Genomic DNA, 21,820 nt, shown 5'->3' with positions numbered 1-21,820 from the left:
TTTTAAAAACTTAATAATGTGTGTGTGTGTGTGTGTGTGTGTGTGGATAAGGCGTTATGATGCACAAACCTCTTAAGTGCTGTTAATAATTTTCAATAGATTCTTTTCATTTTCATCAAAGTGAAAGAACTAAACATAATCATGTTTAATTTAAAATGGCACTTATAGACTTTAGTTTTCTGAACTCTTCATATATATATATATATATATATGCGTGTGTGTGTGTGTGTGTGTGTGTGTGTGTGTGTAATTTTTTGTTTATTATTATTATTTACTTAATTCCTGATGGTTGTTTTATTGTACTGCTATACCACATGGCTCTAAAAGGGAACCAGTTAGGTCGTTGTTCACACTTCAGATTAGCTTTATTAAAATGATCTTTCTGAATGTGGCAGAGCACTAGGACAACTCTGTGTGCCTTTCTAGCTCTTGGCATGTGTAAGTCATCTCTTCTCTCTGCTGTTTGTTCATAGGTCTCTGTCTGGAGAAAGTGCCCATGGCATCCCCGTCACTGTCCGGTCGTAACGCAGAGCGAGACCAGGAGATAATCACTTGTTATGAGAAGTCCGGAGACATCGCCCTGCTCTATCTTCAGGAGGTAGAAAAGGTATTTCCAAATATTCTTCCACTACATTTTTTCTTCTTCTTCTATTTTCACATTTTTTATTCCCATTCTCATATTCCCATTCTCATAGACATTTTAAATCTACATAGATTTTCTTAGCAGCGGGAGAGATTTGCACACTACTGCTGGAGAGAGCCAGCCATCCGTGAGACTAATCTCTTCCTGTCCCACCTGTGAACTTTAAATCACAATTAAAGCTTTTTACAGGTCAAAGTTTGTTTTCTTGCAGAGGAAGATGAGTCTCCGTTTCCTTTGAATGGTTTTCACAGCACTAATTCTCTTTGTTGGAATCGTAGTGCCCAGATTTATTCCCCTGCACAACGCTCAGTATTTACTGCTTGTGATTTAGCGTGGTGGAGAAGGGAGGGAGCGTAGAGAGAGAGAAAGAGAGTGAATGATGGTGAGAGAGGAGAACGGCAGAGCTTGTGTTCTGCTGCAGTGTTGACACTGCATTTTTTAGGTGATGCCGAAGTTTTACGTTTGACCTTCATGCTAGAAACTCATACTCTCCCAACCGCCATCCTCTCTAAAGTGTTCCCCGGGTAAACATAGTAAACAGCCTGACTCTGTGTTTCTTTAGAAGACATTTGGTCTGGATTTGCTGAATAACTAATAGGAAGTGTCCAGGAAAGAGTTTGAGGCTGTTTCAGTTATGATTGACAGTAATATTTGATTGACTTGTGTCCTGTCTTCAGGCTCTTAGTGTTGGCATTCAGAACCGCAGTCCAAAGCCCGGTCCGGTCACACAGGAACAGGAACTTGGCTACTTCCTGGAGACAGGACTTCAGAGGGCTCATGTTATTCATTTTAAAAATGGGTGAGTATTTGAGTGTTTATATTGTCAGGAACTAGGGCTGGGTGATATAGCTGAAAATATATATTTCCATATTTGTCTTGACAATATCTATTTAGAACAAACAGCCCCTGTTGCTAATTAGATTTAAGTTGATTAATGAAAGTCATGAACATAAATTAAAAATTGTATTCAGCAAGGATGCATTAAATCTATCACAAGTGACAAAATACATTTATAATTAAAATAAATATTTATATTTTAAATAAATGCTTTTGAACTTTTGTTCATCCAAGAATTATTACTTTTTCTTGATTATCAATTCAGCATATAATAACCATTTCTGCTGAAAATTCAGCTTTGACGTGACATGAATAAATTACATTTTAAAACAGTTTAATTTAAGATAACTTTTGGTTCTACTGATTTTTTGATCAAAGAAATGGATCCATAGAGAATTCTTTCAAAAATATGAAAAAAAAACCTCTTTCTTACCCTAAACATTTAAATGTAATGTTATGGCAATGATGATTCTGAATAGTGATTAAAAAAATTATTTTAAATACAATTTCGAAATAAATGATTGATGCTGACTGATTGAATTGATTCAAACAAACGAATCAAACCCACTTTATCAAGGTTTTACAAACTAGATTAGTAACAAACTCTAACTTTTTATTTGACTAAATTAAATAGTCAAATAAAATGTGTAGCTTTATATCACCAGCAAAATCCTCTCAAATATGTTGCATATATAATTTTCAATATACAATTCAGCTCTATCTGTAGCACAACACTCAATTATGATTGGCAGCCCAAACATGCTTCCTTTAGAAACACCATTCATTTCTCATTCCCTCTGTTCAAACATCTATTGTTTTTTTCCTCATCACTCCTCTTTCCCTCAGACACGTGCTTCAGTGAGTGGTCTAGGAATCTGCTGAGCTTTCTGTCTGCCCACTAATTCTCTGTCTGTCTGTGTGCCTTTTTTTCCCTAAATGCTTAATTGATCCTCTGTAGTTCTCAGCATTTGCATGTCTGTGCGTTTCACGTTATTTATGCGTGTTCTGATGCCACACTCTCCCCCTGCACCACGGCCTCTGCATCATGGAGTCGTATGTTTGACGACAACTCGTACGTATCCCTACACTATCTTCATGTAGAGTAGTGCCATGCTTTTACTGTAGCAGCACACACAGAAGCCAAACATAGTTAGCTGCCTATGTAAGCAGCCTTTAAAGCATCTTGGGCATGCTCTCAACATAAAGGCTGCATTCAATTTTACATAAGGTACTTCTTTTAAAAAAGATTTAAAAATCTTACTGAAACCAAACTTTTGAACGGTAGTGTAGCTGTAGCAGACTCTGCCAAATGCACCTTCTGATTGTAGAGAGAGTAACCGATCTACTATGCAGTCTATTCAGTGATCAGTCTGTTGTAGTAGGGAAAAGGAAGACATTGGAAGGTTGAAGAAGTAAGAGACAAGTTGTCCATCTTCTGTCCTATTCATTTTTCATCTCTGTTCTGTTCGGTTAGGTGCTCTTTTTCCTGATTTGCAGTACTAGAATAAAACGTGTGGTGGACTTACACATGCCAGTATGATACTCGCCATCATTATTTATTTGTGCAGTGAGTGTGTGGTCTGCTTCCATATGGATGCAGGTGGGGCTTCTGTCACTGCTTGAAATGCATCTGAGTGAAATATGACCACTGCATTGGTGCATTGTGGGTAATGTTTATGTTAGGTTCATTAATGATTGAAAGGCAATGTCTTTAAACCTGACACAACATGCATTTCCTACAGAATAACACATGTTCAGTCCTCAGCCTGAACTATTAAAGGTATTAAAATTACAGCTATTATTTTATATGGCTGATAGCAAAAGTCAATATTTTTATCTAAAAACAAAAAGCCAAATTACCATAAACAACAAAAAACAAAAAAGTGAATTTAGGCATCAAAGCAGTATAATACACTGTATGAAATAGATATTAAAGGGCTTTGCTAAAAAATTGTGCTAAAAAGAACATTATTTTGTGTATTTGGTGTAAAGAAATGTGTTTATGGGGTTTAAGGTAAAAAAAAACACACATTATTTTCCACATAATGTACTTTACTGTTGCTCCTCTATGCACCGTCTTCTGAAACACGTCAATTTTTACAAGCTCGAATTTTACAAAGATTTGTATTATTTAATTATTAGTGTTTTAAAGATGGTGGTTGAATTGACCGTTTTATTTGTTAGCTCCGTTTCTCTCTGTCATGCTCGCTCTCATCCCAGTTTCGACACTTCTGTCTCTCTCAACACGTACTGTACTGCTTCTCCCTGCATTCACATGCATCTCTGCAACGCTTCACACCTCCACAGCCCGAAGCTATGTTCTCTGGTCTTTTACACATTCATGGTGTGTGTTTGTGTGCTGTCAGTTTGTAAAAAGGCTGTGGGAATATCGCAGTCTGAGGATATCGACCCCAGTCGCTGACAGGTGCTAACACATATAGGTGCATCTGTATCCAGAACTCATGTAATCAATGTGCCCTACAGGCCCTGGTAACTTCCTGTCCATTGACAATAAACTGCTTTAGTTTGACTGCTTGATGCTTGAGCTCATTAAATCGTGGCAGAGGTCTGACCAGTCCTGAGGGTGCGTGCTTGTTTTCCATGTGTTCGTATAATAACAAGTTTGTATGGAGTCGATGAGAAATGAGTTGATGTCAGCCATCAGGTTTTTTGCAGCTCTCTAGAGATGATTAATGGATCTGTTTTCTCTCCATTTTCCGGTGCTGCAGTAACCTGACCCGTGGTGTCGGCCGCTTCCGAGAGATTCTCCGAGCCGTTGAGACCAGAACCACTCAGAACCTGCGTATGGTGTGTTGTGTGTGTGTTTATGGCTTTGTGTTGTCTCTGTGTAGAATAGTGGTTCTCAAACTTTCTGACTCCGAGATCCATCATTATCCAAGACAAAATGCAAAATCCCACCATGAAGATTTCTGTAGATTTACTTCTGCTTTAGTGACAGCTTCTTTTTAATAAATTATATGATTATAAATGGGTTTCCACTTGTTTTATGATTTGTAAGCAAAGGCTTTTAAAAAGTATTTTAACTTAAAAATATAGCAATTTCTCTGCAGTTATACCATTTAAAATAATAAAATATTTTAGAGCTTGACATAATATATTTAATATAATATCATTCTAATAATTTTTTTGAAATTGTACATACATTTTAATCTTAATTTTTAGAGTTTTATCTTTTAAGCTTTATTTAAAGGATTTTATGTATCGGGCTGAGAAATTTCTGTATATGTGTGTGTTTAGACTATCGCCAGGCAGCTTGCAGAGATCCTGCTGAGGGGCATGTGTGAGCAGAGTTACTGGAACCCACTGGAAGACCCCCCTAACCACTCCCCCCTGGATGACCCTCTCAGACCCACCCCTCACACTAAGGACTACGCCCTCAGCCGCCGCCCACGCACCTACTCAGGAGAAAAGTAGCACATCTCATTCAAAATAATAAATGCTGTATATACAAGTAAAACACTGGAATGTTCACAATTGGCACCGCTGTTTCATGTGTTGCCTAAAACAAACAATGTGTACCAGATACAAATTTTTGTAGGAGGCAAGAGGAAATATTTTTCATCCAATACTGTTCTCATTATCACAGTTGAGGTTGTTTGGAGTATGGGGGTCACATCACATCATTCAAATTCTCTGTGTTCATTTTGTCATTTTGACCTAAAGTCAACCCGTCCGCCCATGGAGCTGGACATTCAGAAAATGTAGAAAGTAGACATATATTAATCTTACTTTTTCAGCAAAAAAAATGCAATACAAAACTGTCTTGAGATGTTGAACAAGACAATTAAGTCATATGTTGTTTGTGTTGTTATCGCGTTTTTAAATATGCGTTTCCCTTAAAATACGTTGCCTGATAAGGGTATAAAAAAAGGCATATCTTCAATGTTGACAATGAATGGTGTCATAAGGTAAATTGTGGCCCCAGTTCTGATTATGGTATGGGGTGTGTGTGTGTGTGTGTGTGTAAGGGGGTTTGCCGTTCCCCCTTGGTGTTTATGGGGGGTGGGGGCTGATGTAGAAAATACAGAAGTCACAGAAATCACTCAAAATATAAAGGGGAGCCCCTTGATTAAAAAAAAAGAAGAAAAAAGATATGTATATCTAAGAGAAGTGGGGTTGGGGGTGGGAGGGGTTATAAATCACATCAAGGAGAGCAGATCGCCCTCAGTAGAAATCACATTCCATGGCCAGGGGCCAATAAGGAAGAGCCTTATTGGTCTTCCTGGATTCTAGGCCCAATGTACATAGTCCACTTTCTATTTTTTTTTTTTTTGTTTAAAAATTGTGCAAATGTTAATATTTGCATGTAAAACAGATAATATTACATTTAGATTACTACATTTTTAACTAGGTTTTTATTCTTGCAGGCTTTCACATGTTTCACAATAATCCATGTTTGTTTGCATCAGATAAATCATAGAATTATTGATTACTTTTTTATATCCTAAACATATCCTGAGAGATGCCAAATATCCCAAATATATCAAATATATTGCAACAATTATTTTGAATATGTTTTACTTATGCCCAGATCATATACAAAAGTGACATTTTGCTGATCATTTTCCACTCTTGGCTGTTTTAGGGATATCGTCCAAAAATTGTTTATTTATTTTTATGATGTAACATGAAAATTAAAACAAGGGGCAAAAATTAATTGATCAGAATCCTGGAAGTTTGTTTCATGTCACTGTATTCATGATGTCATGGATGGAAAAATTCATGATGGCCTTTCTCTCTCTTTCTAGTTTGTTTTGTCCACAGGAGAACACAGAGGAGGCCTTGCTCCTATTGTTAATCAGCGAGTCCATGGTGAGTAGCAGTAAAGATCTGGTGACCCTCTGACCTGCTGTGGTTTAACATCTAATGTTACTAGTAGTGTGTCAGTTATCCCTTGCATAGTACACTTCTGTTTCATTTTTATTTGAAAATTCATAACTGAATTGATCAAGGACACATTCAATTAATCAAAAGTGGCAGTAAAGATGTTTATAATGTTACAAAAGATTTGAATTTTAAATAAATGAAATAAACGCTGTTTGAACTTTTCAAAACATCAAAGAATCACAGGAATATATTAAAATAGAAAACCGTTATTTTAATTTTATCATAAATGTTTCACAATATTGATTTTTTTTTAACTTTGTTTTTGATCAAATAAGGAGATTAATTTCAAAAGCATAAAAAAAAAAATTTGAACAATAGTCTAGTGTACTCCTGTATGTTTTGAATTTGTGTATTAATATCTGTATCTATCATAGGCTAACAGAGACGCCGTGTTGAGTCGAATCCCTGAACACAATAACGACCGAATCATCAGCCTCCAGAGCGCCTCGCTGGTGTACGACCTGCTGACCATCGCGCTCGGCCGACGCGGACAGTATGAGATGCTCTCAGAGGTGAGGTCCCGCACACACTCATGGGAACATTCTGGAATACTCCCTCCCTCAGCTGGACGAGTTAAACCTCCTGGTGTGGTTGACCAGACCTGCACTCTACACTACCACTGTGTGAATGTCTGTGTCTGCTCTAGAGGTTATAATAGTGTGCGTGCACCAGAATACTGCTTCAGTATTTATAATATATGATTTCATGTTATTATATTATATCATGTAGATTTTTTGTATTCAGAACAAACCTAGATTCAATTTAAGTCTGCATGTCGCAAATTTGACAAACAGCATCATTAATAACTTTATACTTAATGTTTTATTTTTGCCACGGACAAGACGCAGTGTTTGTTTTCACAAGCCTGGCTTATTAAGGACATAACAGGCGGGCAAAGAAAAGCATTTTTGGTGTGTGTATTGGTTTGTAGTGTGATGTTTTCATTAGTGTACCTGGGCAGGTTTTTCTCTTCCGTCTCCATCTGTTGATCATGCTGTTGTTGCTAATGTTGGACTCCGTATAACTTTTTGCTCTTCCTTTTGCATTCAAGGATTTTTTGGTTGTGCAATCACAGGGCCCCAGGAGCCTGTCATATTTAGTGTGTGCCCTCTGCAGGGTCATGTGTGTGTTTGTGTAGCTGTTTGTTATATAGATCTTATTGTTCAATGAATTGCTCTCTGCTAAGCTGCTAGTGTGATTAGCTGCAAAGCCTCAGAGACACACTGAATGCCTGTGGCACTCTGGGTAATCTTCAGCAGGAGACGTGGCCTGGCTCTGTGTTTGACCTTTTGTGTGTGTGTGTCTGTTGGGGGTCATAATTAATGTTCTCAAGTCTTATCTGAGGTTATCTTAATGTCTCCTCTCTACAGTGTCTCGAAAGAGCCATGAAGTTTGCCTTTGAGGAGTTTCATCTCTGGTTCCAGCTCGCTCTTTCACTAATGGCTGCTGGGAAGGTTAGCGTTCCATTTTCTGCTTTCAATGTTCCTCAGAGTTCCCATAGTAATAGCAAACCTAGAAATATCAGCCAATTTTAAAGTTGGGATTTTAGTGAAATTAAAAATTATTATTGCTAAAGTCCTTTAATATAATTTATTTTATATCAGTTTAAAATCAAATCTCTTATATATTTAATACTCACTTATATTCTCTTATTTATATGTTAAGGTCTATAAATTGTTTGAAGATTTAAATATATAATTTTTTTAATAAATAATCATTTTGTATTTTAAAACACAGTAAAAACTAATATTGTAAAATATTATTACAATTACATTTAACTGGTTTATACTTTTAATATATTTTAATAAACATAATTTATTCCTGTGTCAAAACGAATGTGTGAGTAAAAAAAAAATATATATATATATATATATATATATATATATATATATATATATATATATATATATATATATATATATATATATAAATAAAATATAAATCTACTAGTAATACTCGTGATGACTCTTGTCTTGGTGTTTGTGTGTGTAGTCGGCTCGAGCAGTGAAGGTACTGAAGGAGTGTATGAGACTAAAGCCAGATGATCCCACTATTCCACTGCTGGCCGTCAAGCTGTGCATTGGAAACCTGCACTGGGTAATAAAAGAGGAATCATGGGAATATACACAGGCTAAATCGGGGAGCTTACCCTGACCTGTTTACGACTCCTTAAATCATCACTGATAGACCGTCCACGAACAGTGAGATGGTGATGATGACATGGGCTGTGTATTTGTGTGTTTTAGCTAGAAGAAGGTGAGCGCTTTGCTAAAGTAGTGATTGATATGGGTGAGAAGGCGGCTGAATTCAGGGCCAAGGGCTACCTAGCAATCGGCCTCGTCTACAGCCTGAGAGCCACAGATGGTAAGCATACCTGTAGTAGAACGCACCATTACCTTTATAAGACTATAATCTTTACTGTATCCTCTGTAACACACTCTATACCTTCCTTATAATGATACTTTACATCCTGGTTTTGTTTATTGTAATGCACTCTGTATCTCTCTATAACAGTCTATATTGTCTCCGTAATTCGTGTTCCTGTAGCTCAACTGGTAGAGCACTGCGCTAGCAAACAAGCGAGCACAAGGTTGGGGGTTCGATTCCCCGGGAACACATGATATGTAAAAATTGATAGCCTGAATGCACTGTAAGTCGCTTTGGATAAAAGCGTCTGCTAAATGCATTAATTTAATTTAATTTAATTCCTTCTATAGTTCTGTATACCCTTTCTCTACCCTGTAACACACTCTGTACCTTCCCAATGTATTTTTATGCATTTTTTTTTCTTTACCTTATATAATGCACCTAAAGAACCACTCCATAATGGTCCTCTATATAACACACTCTGTACCCTTTCTGTAATGTCTATTCTGTATCACTCACACTGTACCTCTCTGTAGAATTATTATAATTGTCTTTACCCATCTTCTGTCCTTTATATAAAAAAAAAAAACGATTTCTTTTATCCCAAAGTATAATTTTCCATGTTTTTTCCACTCTCTATAATACACTATATACTTTTCATCTTTTATAATGCTTTATTTGTTCCTCCATATTTTATGATGAGGGTGGTTGTCAGCCGTTGTCTAGCATTATTCAAAGCCCCCCTCTGGTATTTCTGCTATAATTATAACAATGCTGCTTTTTTATATATTAAATTAATTAAACACAATTCATTTTGAGATTCTGTGAGATTCAAGATTCTGATTATGCATGTTTTTCTATAAAAAATATTAGTTATTGGTGGAGGGGGGGTGTAATTATTATTCCAGTTTTTTTAATGGGGGATCATTTTATTAAGTTTTCATTAATGTTTAAAAATATGATTTAATAATTGTATTCATCCTGATGGCCCACGTGGGAAGTTTTCCCCCCTGCCCCCATGTGAGGAACCACACTGTTCTGCACCAATTCTGTAATTGAGTTGTCTCTGCTCTTATATAACACACTTTAATGCAGTGCCTTTACAAAGCTTTATATGCTTTCTCTGCATTCTAACATGCTCTACACCTTTTTTTATAAATTGTATACTTTATAATATTTCTAATTTCTTATTTAACACACTCTGTAATAACAATTATATAATTTAATAACCCTGCAATTCTCTATACGTTGTCTTCCCTCTGTTATACACTCTATAATCCTGTGTTGCTCTTTCTCTAACATTAAGGGATCTGAAATCTTGTCCTTACCATTTTCTCACATCTGACGTCTGTCTTTACAGCATCTCTTCGAGGGATGCAAGAAGAGTATCAGAAAAAAGCGCTGAGTGCTTTCCAGAGGTGATTTTCAGATTGTCCTAAATTTTCTCTCTCACACACACACACTCACATACTGTGCTCACTGACGTAACACACTGTTTCTCTCTCTCTCAGGGCACAGAGTCTGTCCCCCACTGATCACCTAGCTGTTTTCTACCTGGCGCTGCAGCTGGCTGTATCTCGACAGGTAGGAGAATCAACATCTGCTGCTTGCACACAGCCAGTGAGAATGAAAACATCTCATTCTCAGATGATGCCTATAAGTATTTACATGTGGATTATTTCATCTACTTCAAGCCACATCTAGGATGGGCAATATGGCCAAAAATATGATCACGATATTTTTCTTTCATTCAATATTGATATTTATCACTTTATTTTTTTTTTTATACCATTAATGAGGAAGGACATGCACTCCTCATGTTTGTTAGACCTCAGGAATGAAAGTAATCAGAGCTTCTCAAAATCAAAGATGCTTCTGGTTTACGACTAAATTCAACATATTAAGCTACCTTCTCATTTAGGACCCCATTTGAATTTCCCTAAATTTTGTTTTCTTTTTTCCTGTGTTCTCTATTATTTGTATTATCAAAAATGATGTCAAGTGAAATCAATTCTAATAAATTAAAATAATAGTCAAATACAAATATAACAATTTATTTAAAGCAAAGAAGAACAGAAAGAACAGAACTTTTTACTGTATGGATGAAAGAAATGATCTTGGTTGTATCAAATTAATTAATTAATTATCAATAATTTTTTTTTTTTTTTACAAATATGAATATTGATTTATCACCCAACCCTAGCCACATCTCATTGTTCTTACTATGGGAACTTTATTTTGCCTTTATGTCCCTCTCAGTCTGTCTGTCTCTCTCCCCAGATGTCATTCTGTTCTTTTTCCCTCTCACTTCTCTCTTGGTCCGATTAAACAATCAGCTAATAAAAGCGTCTTGTGTGTGTGTGTGTATGTCAGATTCCAGAGGCTCTCGGTTATGTACGACAGGCGTTACAGCTGCAGGGCGATGATGTTCATTCGCTGCACCTGCTGGCCCTGCTGCTGTCAGCTCAAAAACACTACCACGATGCTCTCAACATCATCGAGATGGCCCTCAGCGAATATCCCGAGAACTTCATGTGAGTCTAACACACTCACAGTCACTGTCACACTTTATCTAACCTCTCGAGCTTGTAGTTGACAATTACATTTAATCATTTAGCAGACGCTTTATCCAAAGTGACTTACAAATGAGAACAATAGAAGCAATCAGACCAACAACAGAACAAGAACAGTATACAAGTGCCATGACTAGTCTCAGTTAGTCTAGCACAGACTCCGTAGCTATGTGTGTTTTTTTTTTTAAAGAATAGGATAGACAAGAAATTTTAAGTGCTAGTATTAGTTGTTAGACTTAGCTTTATTTATTTATTGATATAGTTTTCGGCAGCCAATCAGAGAATGACGAGGAGCTATTCTTGGATCAGAGATCAGTCAGATGATTCCATGTTCTTTTGCACAGCATTCACACACACACACACACACACACACACACACACATAAACAGTGGCAGGCAGTGTTTAGACATTTAGAGGCATGCCACAGTGCCCACTCTAATGAGAATGTTTGTGTTTGCTGTAGCAGCTAGGATAGATGGGTACATATCTGCTGCTGGCATCTTCAATTAGACGAGTTAGAAGTATGCGTGTGTGTGTGTGTGTTGGATGTTTGAAGCACTGGGCAGTCCCCACACAAATTCCCTTCTCATTCGATTTGATCAGAGTCCTCTCCATCTGTGTGTTTGTGTGTGTGTGTTGTCGCCCTTCTGGCTGTGTGCTTCAGCCACTTACATAATAGAAAAAAATACAACAGCATTCTTTTTCCTCCAATCCCGTGGCGCTCTTTTTCACCCTGTTTTCCCTCCAGGGTTTTGTGTGTTTGTCCGGTTTGTGTGTGTGTTTCCATGCGTTTTGCTTCATTGCCTTGAAAGGAAATGCACCAGAACATCCAGCCCTCCTTATTCCACACACACAGACACACGCGACAAGATTAATTCAGCAGTTGTGTGGGCGTCCTAGCAGTGTAGTATGCAAATACAGAAGATATGCTGTAAGAGTTCCTGTGGCTCAGTGGTTCAGCATTGCGTTAGCAGTGTAAAAGGTTGTGGGTTCAAATCCCAGGGAGAACACATACTGGTAAAAAAAGTTCTAGTTTGAATGCACTGTAAGTCGCTTTGGATAAGCGTCTGCTAAATGCATGAATGTAAAATGTAGATGAAAGCAATGTTCAACAGCCATCTGTTTATTAAACACTTCATTAGACGTTCTAATGAACGGAAAGTGATTATAAACACTTTTTGTTTGTCTCTAGTCTGTTATTCACAAAGGTGAAGTTGGAGACATTGTGTCGAGGTCCAGAGGAGGCGTTACTTTCCTGTAAACGCATGCTGCAGATTTGGAAGTCCTGTTACAACCTCACCAACCCCAGGTATATACACACACACACACACACACACTCCAACTGTTGACACATGAATGCTAGAAGCTCAAGTGTCGGCACTCACCATCACACAATAAGACAGCACAGCATGTCTCTCTGACTGCGAGGAGCTCACCACACCTTCATTAAAAATAAATAAAAGCACGCCTCATACCACTGCTGCATACTGTGATTCAGTCCTGCTTTCTTTCACTCGCTCTTTCATTCTAATGGCTGGAATACCAGCCCCCCACTGTCAGAATACTCTAGCTCTTCCTGTCAAACTGTCCTGAACTCAGTACCTGGTGACAATCCACCAGAGACCAATTAGCACATGGACACTGTAACAAAACTCTGCCACTGTCACATGTTCAGTGTCCCTTGCTCCAAACCCTGGGTAGCGACTCTGTGTCAGGACCACTGGAGCTCGTCCTCCCTAAACCCCAGCACAGAGTCATCCTCGAACTATGAGGAGTTGCCACTCCATCAGAGGTTTTGGGGTACCCTCCAGAGACAGTATGAGGACACGTTTCAAATGTTGTTGGAACACAAGTTTACCCTTGCACTTTTGGAAAAAATTCAGTCTTTACGCACTGAAATGCTAAAAACTGTATTCCTACATATTCGGACTAAATAGTATAGCCAATTATCAGTTCTCAGCAATAACTAGTGTGGATAATAATTGTCGGCTTATCTTTAATGAACAGAATTCCAGTTGTTTCCAAGATGGCCGCCGATTGAACTGACCCTCTACATAAACTTTTCAATTCTTTTGAAGAGAATATTAACCAAGTTAAGCCAAATAATACTTTATTTTAGAGAAAATAAATCCTAAAACTCTGATATAATATAGTCCTTTTTTTTTTTTCGCCATGAAAATAGCCGCAGAAGCTAGTATCACAACAAACAAGCAAATGTCAGCTTTACAGTCTCCATAGAGGTTTTTTTTTTTTTAAGCGATCAGATTTATGTTTTTTTGTTGTTGTTGTTTTAACAATAAAATTGGTTTAATTATACTTACATCACTTACACCCAAGGAATATCTATGAATCATATCATCGACACTTGGGCTCTTTTAATTTGGATCAAAAAGCAACTCTAGAAGCCGTTCACAACATGCAAGCCCCCAGCTAGCAATGTCCTGACAGCCCCCCGTAACACCCTAGCATCTGGGCACCAAGTCTCCACAAATTTTCTTCTAAATTACTCTCTTGCATATTTGAAAGTATTTCTATACTCCCTTTCAGATGAATAGTGTTGCAGAAGCATTGTGGTTATGTGTGCAATAGCAGTGTGCCATGAGATGCTAAGTGAAATTTCTGAGAGTTTCATCATTCTGTGTGTATTGATGTGCTAGTATCACGTCGCCTCTCCGAGTGCTTGTTCTCTAATTTAAACATCTTAATTGCCTCTTGCTTCTCGTCTTCTGTGTGTCTGTGTGTGTGTGTGTGTGTGTGTGTGTTTAGTGATTCTGGGAGGGGGAGCAGTCTGTTAGACAGAGTTGTTGCTGACCGTCGCCAGCTGAATGCCATGACATTACCAGACTTCAGTGATGCAGAGACAGGTGACACACACACACACACAAATGAATCAACACATATCTGTATATGTATAATTATGGTGGTTACGGCTTCTTTGCCCTGCCCTTTTTGATGAATTTGCATCACAGTGTAACGGGCATCAGCTTTGCTGTCATTTTATCTGTTCTTCCTGCATATGTATCTCTCTCTTTCTCTCTCAAACGCCCAGTTTTGATTTCGAGTGAATGGCCTAATAAGATGATGGGTTAATGTTTTTTTGTACTTTTATGTACTTTACTTTTTATGTATTTCTAATGCTATAATTCTTGTAGATGGGTCATATCTTGAAATCTTTCTCTTTTTTTAAGTTCTATGAATACCTTCTTGATTTATACTTTAGAGCTCCTCTTTTTGCAGTCTAAAAAGAACATTAGTTCAAACTTAGATGCTGAAGCTTGGGATTCTGACGTCAAAACACTATTCGCTTTTTAAGCAACTGCCAAGTCCTGGTAAGGTGATTTAGGAGGAAGTGGCTGGATGCTATTATTCCTTAACGTGAGAAAAAATTGTGGTATAACCCCTTTAATTTCTAAAAGAACAATGGGCCTTGTATGAAAAACTGCTTTAAATTGACATGAATTTTCCCAGTATCTTGTGCAGCGAATAGAGTAATTAGATAAAGAGGGCTGAGATGAGTGCAGGTGTTGATTTGCTGTGTTTGCTCAGCAGTGATGGTGGAGGCTTTCTGTGCTGAGTATGCAGACAGTAAACATTTCATCTTGCCTCTGTGATTCAGCAGTTACCCTTTTTCTTTACAACCTTATCTTTCTGTGCCAGCTGTTCAGTTCTGGGTATTTGTTTTATTTTTTATTTTTTATTTGTTTTACTTTTTCCATTATTTCTATGGCTATCAATGTATTACAATGTATTTTATTTACGTTGTTACTTCATTTTATTTAAATTTATAGAATGTACATACAGGTAGGTCATGGGTTAAAAATGCATTATTGTTTTACTTTTTTTTTCATGTAAGAGTAACACTTCCCCGTGACAGCCCTAATTATTATATCTTTTTCATTATGTATTCACTGGCAGTGATTTTTTTTTTCTTCAATATTCGGTTTTCCCAATTTTTTTTCCTTTTTTTTTATATTTTATATCACATCCTTTTTACTTTCTCATTTTTTTATTCCTAGCCTCTCATGCCTCTTCCTCCTTCTCGGGGTCAGAACCTGTATCTCCTCTGTTTCCTCTTTCATCCCTCTATTCTTCACCTCCACCCAAGACTGAATCCACCCAGAGTCGCGGCAGCCATGCTTTCTGTGACCACGCCCCCCGCCGACGCTTCTCCTCCGCCAGTAATTCACAGTGCACCTTGTGTGTGTTTTTTAGCCAATAGCCTGGCATGAGTCTCCTCTTACTAGCCAATCCCCTGCCTCTAACCGCATTGCTCTACCTGCATAACCCAGTGCAGTTCATTTGGAGGTTGGTTAAGTGTATTTGGTGACTGGTTTTCTGCTGCAGTTTGGATTGGTAATGAAGCTGTATTTGGTTTTTGGAGGCCTCTTTTTGTAGACTTCCATCTCTGAATACCATCAGGTTTGTAATGTGGTGAATTTAACCTGCCCAAGAAGCAATTTCCAGGCCAAATTAAAAAAAAATCTCGTTTGTAGTACAGTGAAGAGAAAAATCTTAAATGCAGAAATTCTGTGAATAAGCGATTTAGTATTTTTGTTTCAAGTGTAGAGGAGTTCGCCCTACTTTTATGGTATGTCCAGTCATGCCTTATATCAGCTGTAAAAGGACATTAGTTGAGTACATGGCTACTGTAAGATTGTAAATGCCGCTGGCAGGATGATGTAGGTTCAGCGATCCAGTGGCCCGTGAGACTGACGCTAAGCTCTTAATCTCCACTGAGAGGCTCCTGGGGAAACGAAAGACAGAGAAGCAGTGACACTTGCTTATCAGCCGTTTAAGACCTGGGATCATATCCACACTCGTATCTTCAAAGAGAGAGAGAGAGAGCTAGAGATAGTTCATTAGTAGATAACCTGTGGTACTCAAACTGACTCAATACTGAAGTTTTGTCACCTTTCTCTTCAATTAAAAGTACTTTCTCCCTCTGGCTTTGTTTACACACTTTGTACAAACATCTCTCGGGTGATCTGGTCAGATTGTCTTGTATTTGTATGTATTTCCTGTGACCATTGTGATCAGATTTTGATGGGAGAGCCTCTGGTTTTGTGACGTATACACTACTGTTCAGTGGGAGTGGTAATTCTTTTATTTATATTTTTATAAATTGATCAAAAGTGGCAGTAAAGACATTTATAATGTTAAAAAAGATTTGTATTTGGGATGTCTATTCATCCAAAAAAATTAAAATACATTTTAAACCATATTAAAATAGAAAACTGTTTTTAAATTGTATTAGTATTTCTCAATATTGATGTTTTTACTGTATTTTTGATCCAATAAATGCAGCCTTGGTGAGCATATGAGTAGGGATCCATGATTTCTGCGATGCGGAAAATGTGGACATCATATCATCATATCATGTACAAACAGAAACGTAAAAGTTTCCACAGCAGCCTGTCAAAATAAAAGTTTGGTTTAACTTGAAGAAATGGTGACAGAAATATTACTTAATGTAATGATAGTACTACTACTACTAATACACGTATTAAAACCTTATTTATCTTATTTATCAAAATTTATTTACCAGAAAAATGTATTAAATACACAACAAAAATAAATATACATATTTTTTTAAATTGTCATATAAAAAAAATATCATAGTGCCGTAAAATGTAATTTTTGTTAAACTTTTAATTAATTGTTGATAAATTGTGTAAGTTTTTTTTTTTGAAGTTTTGAAGTCATGAAGTTTTTTTTTTTATTATTATTTTTAACCATTAAAACAGAGTCTAGAAATAAAAAAAACTGAAATTGGAAAAAATAAATTTTGATTAATTGATTTAATAGCGTCCTATATAAAACATATAACCTCATAATCAACCCCAAATTTTTGAACATTGACATAGTAAGTGATGTCCACTAAAGTCTGTCAAACTGAAAAAATAGATAGTGGAGTCAGAAATAACTGCCAACGAATGGTTATATATAGTTAAAGTTATCCAGCAAAGTTTAAATGTTGTACTCCAGCGGATGACTGACAGGTGAGTAGGCGGTCCTTCCCTGTTGTCTGACACACATCAGGATGCATTAATGCTGCAAATAGGATCACAAAACTTTCAATTTTGGACTCCATTTGAATCTTAATTTAGCACTGTCCACACTTGATCAGACCACCCGAGGCCGATATTAACACCAGGTGTAAACAGCGTCTGTCTTCTTCTATGTCTGTCTTCTGTAATGCTGTGCATGTGATTCACAGTTTCTGCTGTTACTCTTCTCACTGTACAGTGTTTGTGCATCCAAACCATTGCATTTGCACTCTTACAGCCCCAAACACAGTGTCACACACCTGTGTCCGCAGAGCGTGAGAATCACAGATACAGGGTTTTACAGGGCCTCACGAGGACTCCTGACACTTTATTTTTTTTTCCCATTATATTTCTGTGTTTTTGAAACTCTCTGTTGTTGTGGTGGTGGTTGTTGTTGTTTTTGTTCAGTTTTTTATGAGTAATTGCCCCCTTTTTGTTGTTCTTTTTGGTTTCCAAGGCAACCTTCCAGATGCTTTCTTTCATGGTTTTGACTCCTTTATTGGGGTTTGTAAGTAGTTCTTGCTGTTACTCCTCTGCCTTTATGCACAAACACACACACACACCTGCTTCCTTGCCCTGCTGGCCTTCTCCCCCTTGGCAGAGTGCACCTACCACCTGTGTGTTAAGACACTCCGAAACTCTCCAGCATAATGTCTTCAATGGACTTGTTGCCTCTTACCTTTTGTTTTGCCCTCTTATTGTGTGTCCTCTCCTGGCGTTTTGTGTCCCTGGCCTCTTTGTGCTGGAGAGAGAGACATAAATGCTCTCATTTGGCCTCAGTTCTTAATAATTAAAGAGACAGTATTGTTCCACCAGGCCTTTCAAACAGGGTTTAACGCATACTGCTGCTTAAAGCCAAATATTTATGGGTACTTTTAGCAGTGTTTGGATTCTGACTTCTTATTAGTTTTAATGATACAATTTATTGTTAATATTATTAATGGTATGGCAATTATTATTGTTATTTATACTGTCTGAAAGTTTGGGGTCAGTAAGATTTTTATGGAAGCTGTGACGCATTGTTTTTAGGACATTAAGTCTTAATAAATGAGTTGACTGTCACTTTTGATAAATTTAATGCATCTCCCAGAACAAAAAAATAATATCTTCGTCAAAAAATCTTACTGACCACAAATTTATGAACAGTAGACAACACTCTGTTTCGTTATCACAAGCTCTATAAAAGTGTTCTGTGATTAAAAAATGAATCTAAATCATTTGGTGCCTCAGGAGAGCAATGACCTTGTCTAAAATGTGCTCTGATTTTTTAACCATTAATCCAAAATTAGATTTAAGCTCTTTTAATTCCATTTGACAGTCCATAATGTAATCCCAGTTTAAGATTATTGTTTCATTTTATTTGAAACCTGAGTGAAATCAGGCACATTTAGAGGGACTTTTACTGATCCTGTAATCATGTTAAACGTTTTTATTTAAATGTTGATTATTTGTCATTAGGGTCACTTGATATAAACTGGGTGTGTGGTATCTGATGGAATAGCACCCAGGTCTCTGGACCGTTGAGCACAAGCTCTAATTTCTTTTAGTGTCTCACATTTAGCAGCTGTTTCTGAAGTCCGGGCTCTGTTAACAGAGCGATGAAACGTTTAAGAGGACTGGTGTCATGATCGTGCTGAGAGGCGCTCACTTATGGCCAATTGCAATGGAAACAGTATCTGGAAACGATCTTAGCTTGTCAAAATTAAATGGAAAGTAACTGGGAAATTATGTGCCCTGTATTTAATAGTAATAAATGAATAGTGTTAAATGATTCTGAACTTAATTATGAACTTAAATGTGCCTGTTTGCAGGAAACAAAAAACTGATATGTGCTGATATCTCAAACTTATAGGAATGCCAAAAAGGGAGTTGCATTACAAACCAAAGACTTTCTATATATTTACAGCAGGTTCTTGTGATGAAAATACTGTCTCTTTAAAAACACATATTGCTTTTTATGTGTGTGTGATTGCGTGTGATGATGCTTTCCCACTCCTAGCATGGAGCTCCATGGTCACGCTCTTCCTGCAGCCTGGTCTGATGCATCATGGGAGTTTGAGTTTGTGTGTGCACACGCATGTGCTTAAAAGAGATGTGAAGCTGTCGACACTTTAGAAAGTTCTTGTCATCAACCTTAATGCTACAGAGTGATGGCAGCTCTTTGACTCCTCAATGGTCTGTAGGTTTTTCCTACTTCAGTAGTTTGTATAAAAAGTAAAAAAATAAAATAGTTACTAGGGCTGGACGATTAATCGAAAAGTAATCGAAACAGAAATTCAGAAATTTTTTCTTCTATTTTTCAATCCTGTGAATACTTTCCCCAGGGTTGCCAGGTCTGCAAAACAAAACAAGCCCAATTGTTATCCAAAACTTGACCATAACTAGCCCAGGTGCATTTTTCCCCAGAGTTTTCCCTTTTTTTAACATTAAAACTGAAATGTGAAGAAAAAAAATATCAGTAAGACATTCTCATTTCAAGAGATGTGCCCTTTGAAATCAATTGTTCGAAATATTCAATAAATAACCATAAATAATTTGTTTCCTTCAGTTATTTTCAAACCACATAGAAATGCACTCTTTCATCCGAAAAAATATCCTACCTTTAATAGTTGAGAATATTTACAGCACAAACCTTGTCAGTGAACTATGAGGGCAAACAAGTAAATAAATAAAATAATCGTTCATTAATCATAATCGAGGTAAAATATTCAATTAATCAAGATTTTGATTTTAAGTCTGTCGTCCGGCCCTAACAGAGATTTACAGATAAATTAATAATTTGGGATCTTTTGCTCATGTTGTTCCAATCTGTATGACTTTCTTTTGAAAAACTCAAATTGAGAAGTTGAGCCCAATGTCCAAGCTGCTCTTCCACACAGTGAAGATGCAGACACATGAAGAGATCCCCCATTTAAACTCATTATAGATAAGTTTCAGTTTCTCGGTGTTTGGTCGTGTGATCCATGGCTTTGTTCACTGTCACCATAGAGATGTACAGGGATCGATTTCAGTCCGAATGTGTTTTATGTCCTGCTGGTCTGGTCGATAAAGTCCAGCCTATGACTCATAGAGGCTCTTGAGGATCCTAATATGTTCCTCTGAACCCCGACAGAGACTTTAATGACCACACTGAAGCCCTGACCACAGCTCTGCCGGGCAGCCGCATGTCCAGACAAATAGGGACTCTGTGATCGCTGAACTGCAGGGGGCAATTTCATTTCAGTTCACCCAGTTCAGGAAACTGATGTGGTGTCTTCAGTTCATTCTCTGCAGTTCATCTCCTGAGTCTAGCAAATTGAAAAGGACCTGAGGCCAAATCTGGAATTTATTGGTAAAACTGGTAAAGGAATAGCTCACCCAGAACTAAAGGTTCGGTCATTTACAAACCCAAATTACCTCCACTACTGGAAGTCATTTGCTTCTGGCTGCTAAAAATTCAGAATTGTCCTTGTAGGATTCAAATACATTTTAAAATATATTCAAATGGATAACTCTTATTTTAATGGTAATATAAATTCACAGTATTACTCTTTTTGCTGTATTTTTGAAAAATCTTACCCACCCCAAACATTTAACAAAATGTAGTTTCTTCTGTGGAACACAAAGATTGCACCAATCACCTTTTGCATGCAGTTACAAAGAATGGAAGTTAGAGCACTGAAGCATCAAAAAGGTGGTCCATATGACTTATTAAACTTATTTGACTTAGAATTAATTGTTCTTTTAAGTCTTATCTATTTAGTGAATTATTTGAAAGCGATTTGTGTATTTAAAAGGATTGTAAATGAGAACCAGAATGTAATTTTGGGTGAACTATCCATTGAATGCACTCTTATTCAAGCTGAGCAGACAGGAAAACACAGCCTTATTTGCCTTGATCAGTTGCTCTGATATGAAATGTGATTTACATGTTGCAGCTAGCACTTTTAAAATGCAGGAATTGGTCAATTAGTGTAAAGTAGCAGAGCTTTATTTATTCACTGTTAATATTCTTATGCTTTTTGTGTTTAAGTGCTGTGTGTAAGTGTGCTTGTTAAAGTATTGTCCACCTTTTGGAAATTCTAAGAGTTGACTACAGATGTTTGCATCTTGTCATGCTGTTTCTTTACCCTTGCGTTTCCTAAAATTCTCTCACATTAAATTGTCTAGAGATTAGAAATCGCTAGTATTTGTTTGTTTGTTTGTTTTACATTAGAATAGAAAAACTGTAACACTCTTATGTGTTTAATAATATTTGGTTTCAGCATTTTTTATTTTATATATATATATATATATATATATATATATATATATATATACACACAAAGCTACCAGCGCCAACTTTTATTTTTAAATTTTGTTGTGCTTGATAGTTTTTTATTAGTTTGAATTTTTTTGCTTTAAATTATTTTGATTTCAGTTTTAGTAAATTTAGCATGTTATTTTACTTTGTTGCTAAGGCAACC

At 36.9% G+C, this 21,820-nt stretch overlaps 1 protein-coding gene across 4 annotated transcripts in view; it reads left to right on the top strand.

The window, feature by feature from the left end:
- Positions 1 to 21,820, top strand: part of LOC127976411 (tetratricopeptide repeat protein 7B) — a 33,842-nt gene that overhangs the window by 6,645 nt on the left and 5,377 nt on the right. For 2 of the 4 annotated variants that reach the window (XM_052580808.1, XM_052580807.1), the window contains exons 4-19: positions 474 to 607; positions 1,321 to 1,442; positions 4,210 to 4,288; positions 4,739 to 4,911; positions 6,250 to 6,313; positions 6,763 to 6,900; positions 7,759 to 7,842; positions 8,381 to 8,485; positions 8,635 to 8,752; positions 10,116 to 10,173; positions 10,267 to 10,339; positions 11,129 to 11,289; positions 12,521 to 12,637; positions 14,095 to 14,192; positions 15,345 to 15,506; positions 17,833 to 17,883. In XM_052580808.1, coding sequence (XP_052436768.1) covers positions 474 to 607; positions 1,321 to 1,442; positions 4,210 to 4,288; positions 4,739 to 4,911; positions 6,250 to 6,313; positions 6,763 to 6,900; positions 7,759 to 7,842; positions 8,381 to 8,485; positions 8,635 to 8,752; positions 10,116 to 10,173; positions 10,267 to 10,339; positions 11,129 to 11,289; positions 12,521 to 12,637; positions 14,095 to 14,192; positions 15,345 to 15,506; positions 17,833 to 17,883 — 1,737 coding nt within the window. The remainder of the gene's footprint in view (positions 1 to 473; positions 608 to 1,320; positions 1,443 to 4,209; positions 4,289 to 4,738; positions 4,912 to 6,249; positions 6,314 to 6,762; positions 6,901 to 7,758; positions 7,843 to 8,380; positions 8,486 to 8,634; positions 8,753 to 10,115; positions 10,174 to 10,266; positions 10,340 to 11,128; positions 11,290 to 12,520; positions 12,638 to 14,094; positions 14,193 to 15,344; positions 15,507 to 17,832; positions 17,884 to 21,820) is intronic. The other 2 variants (XM_052580809.1, XM_052580810.1) reach the window with 2 other exon arrangements.

This window comes from Carassius gibelio, chromosome B17 (genome assembly GCF_023724105.1).
Source record: "Carassius gibelio isolate Cgi1373 ecotype wild population from Czech Republic chromosome B17, carGib1.2-hapl.c, whole genome shotgun sequence".
NCBI classification, from domain to species: domain Eukaryota; kingdom Metazoa; phylum Chordata; class Actinopteri; order Cypriniformes; family Cyprinidae; genus Carassius; species Carassius gibelio.
This window is presented reverse-complemented; position numbering and strand designations above follow the sequence as displayed.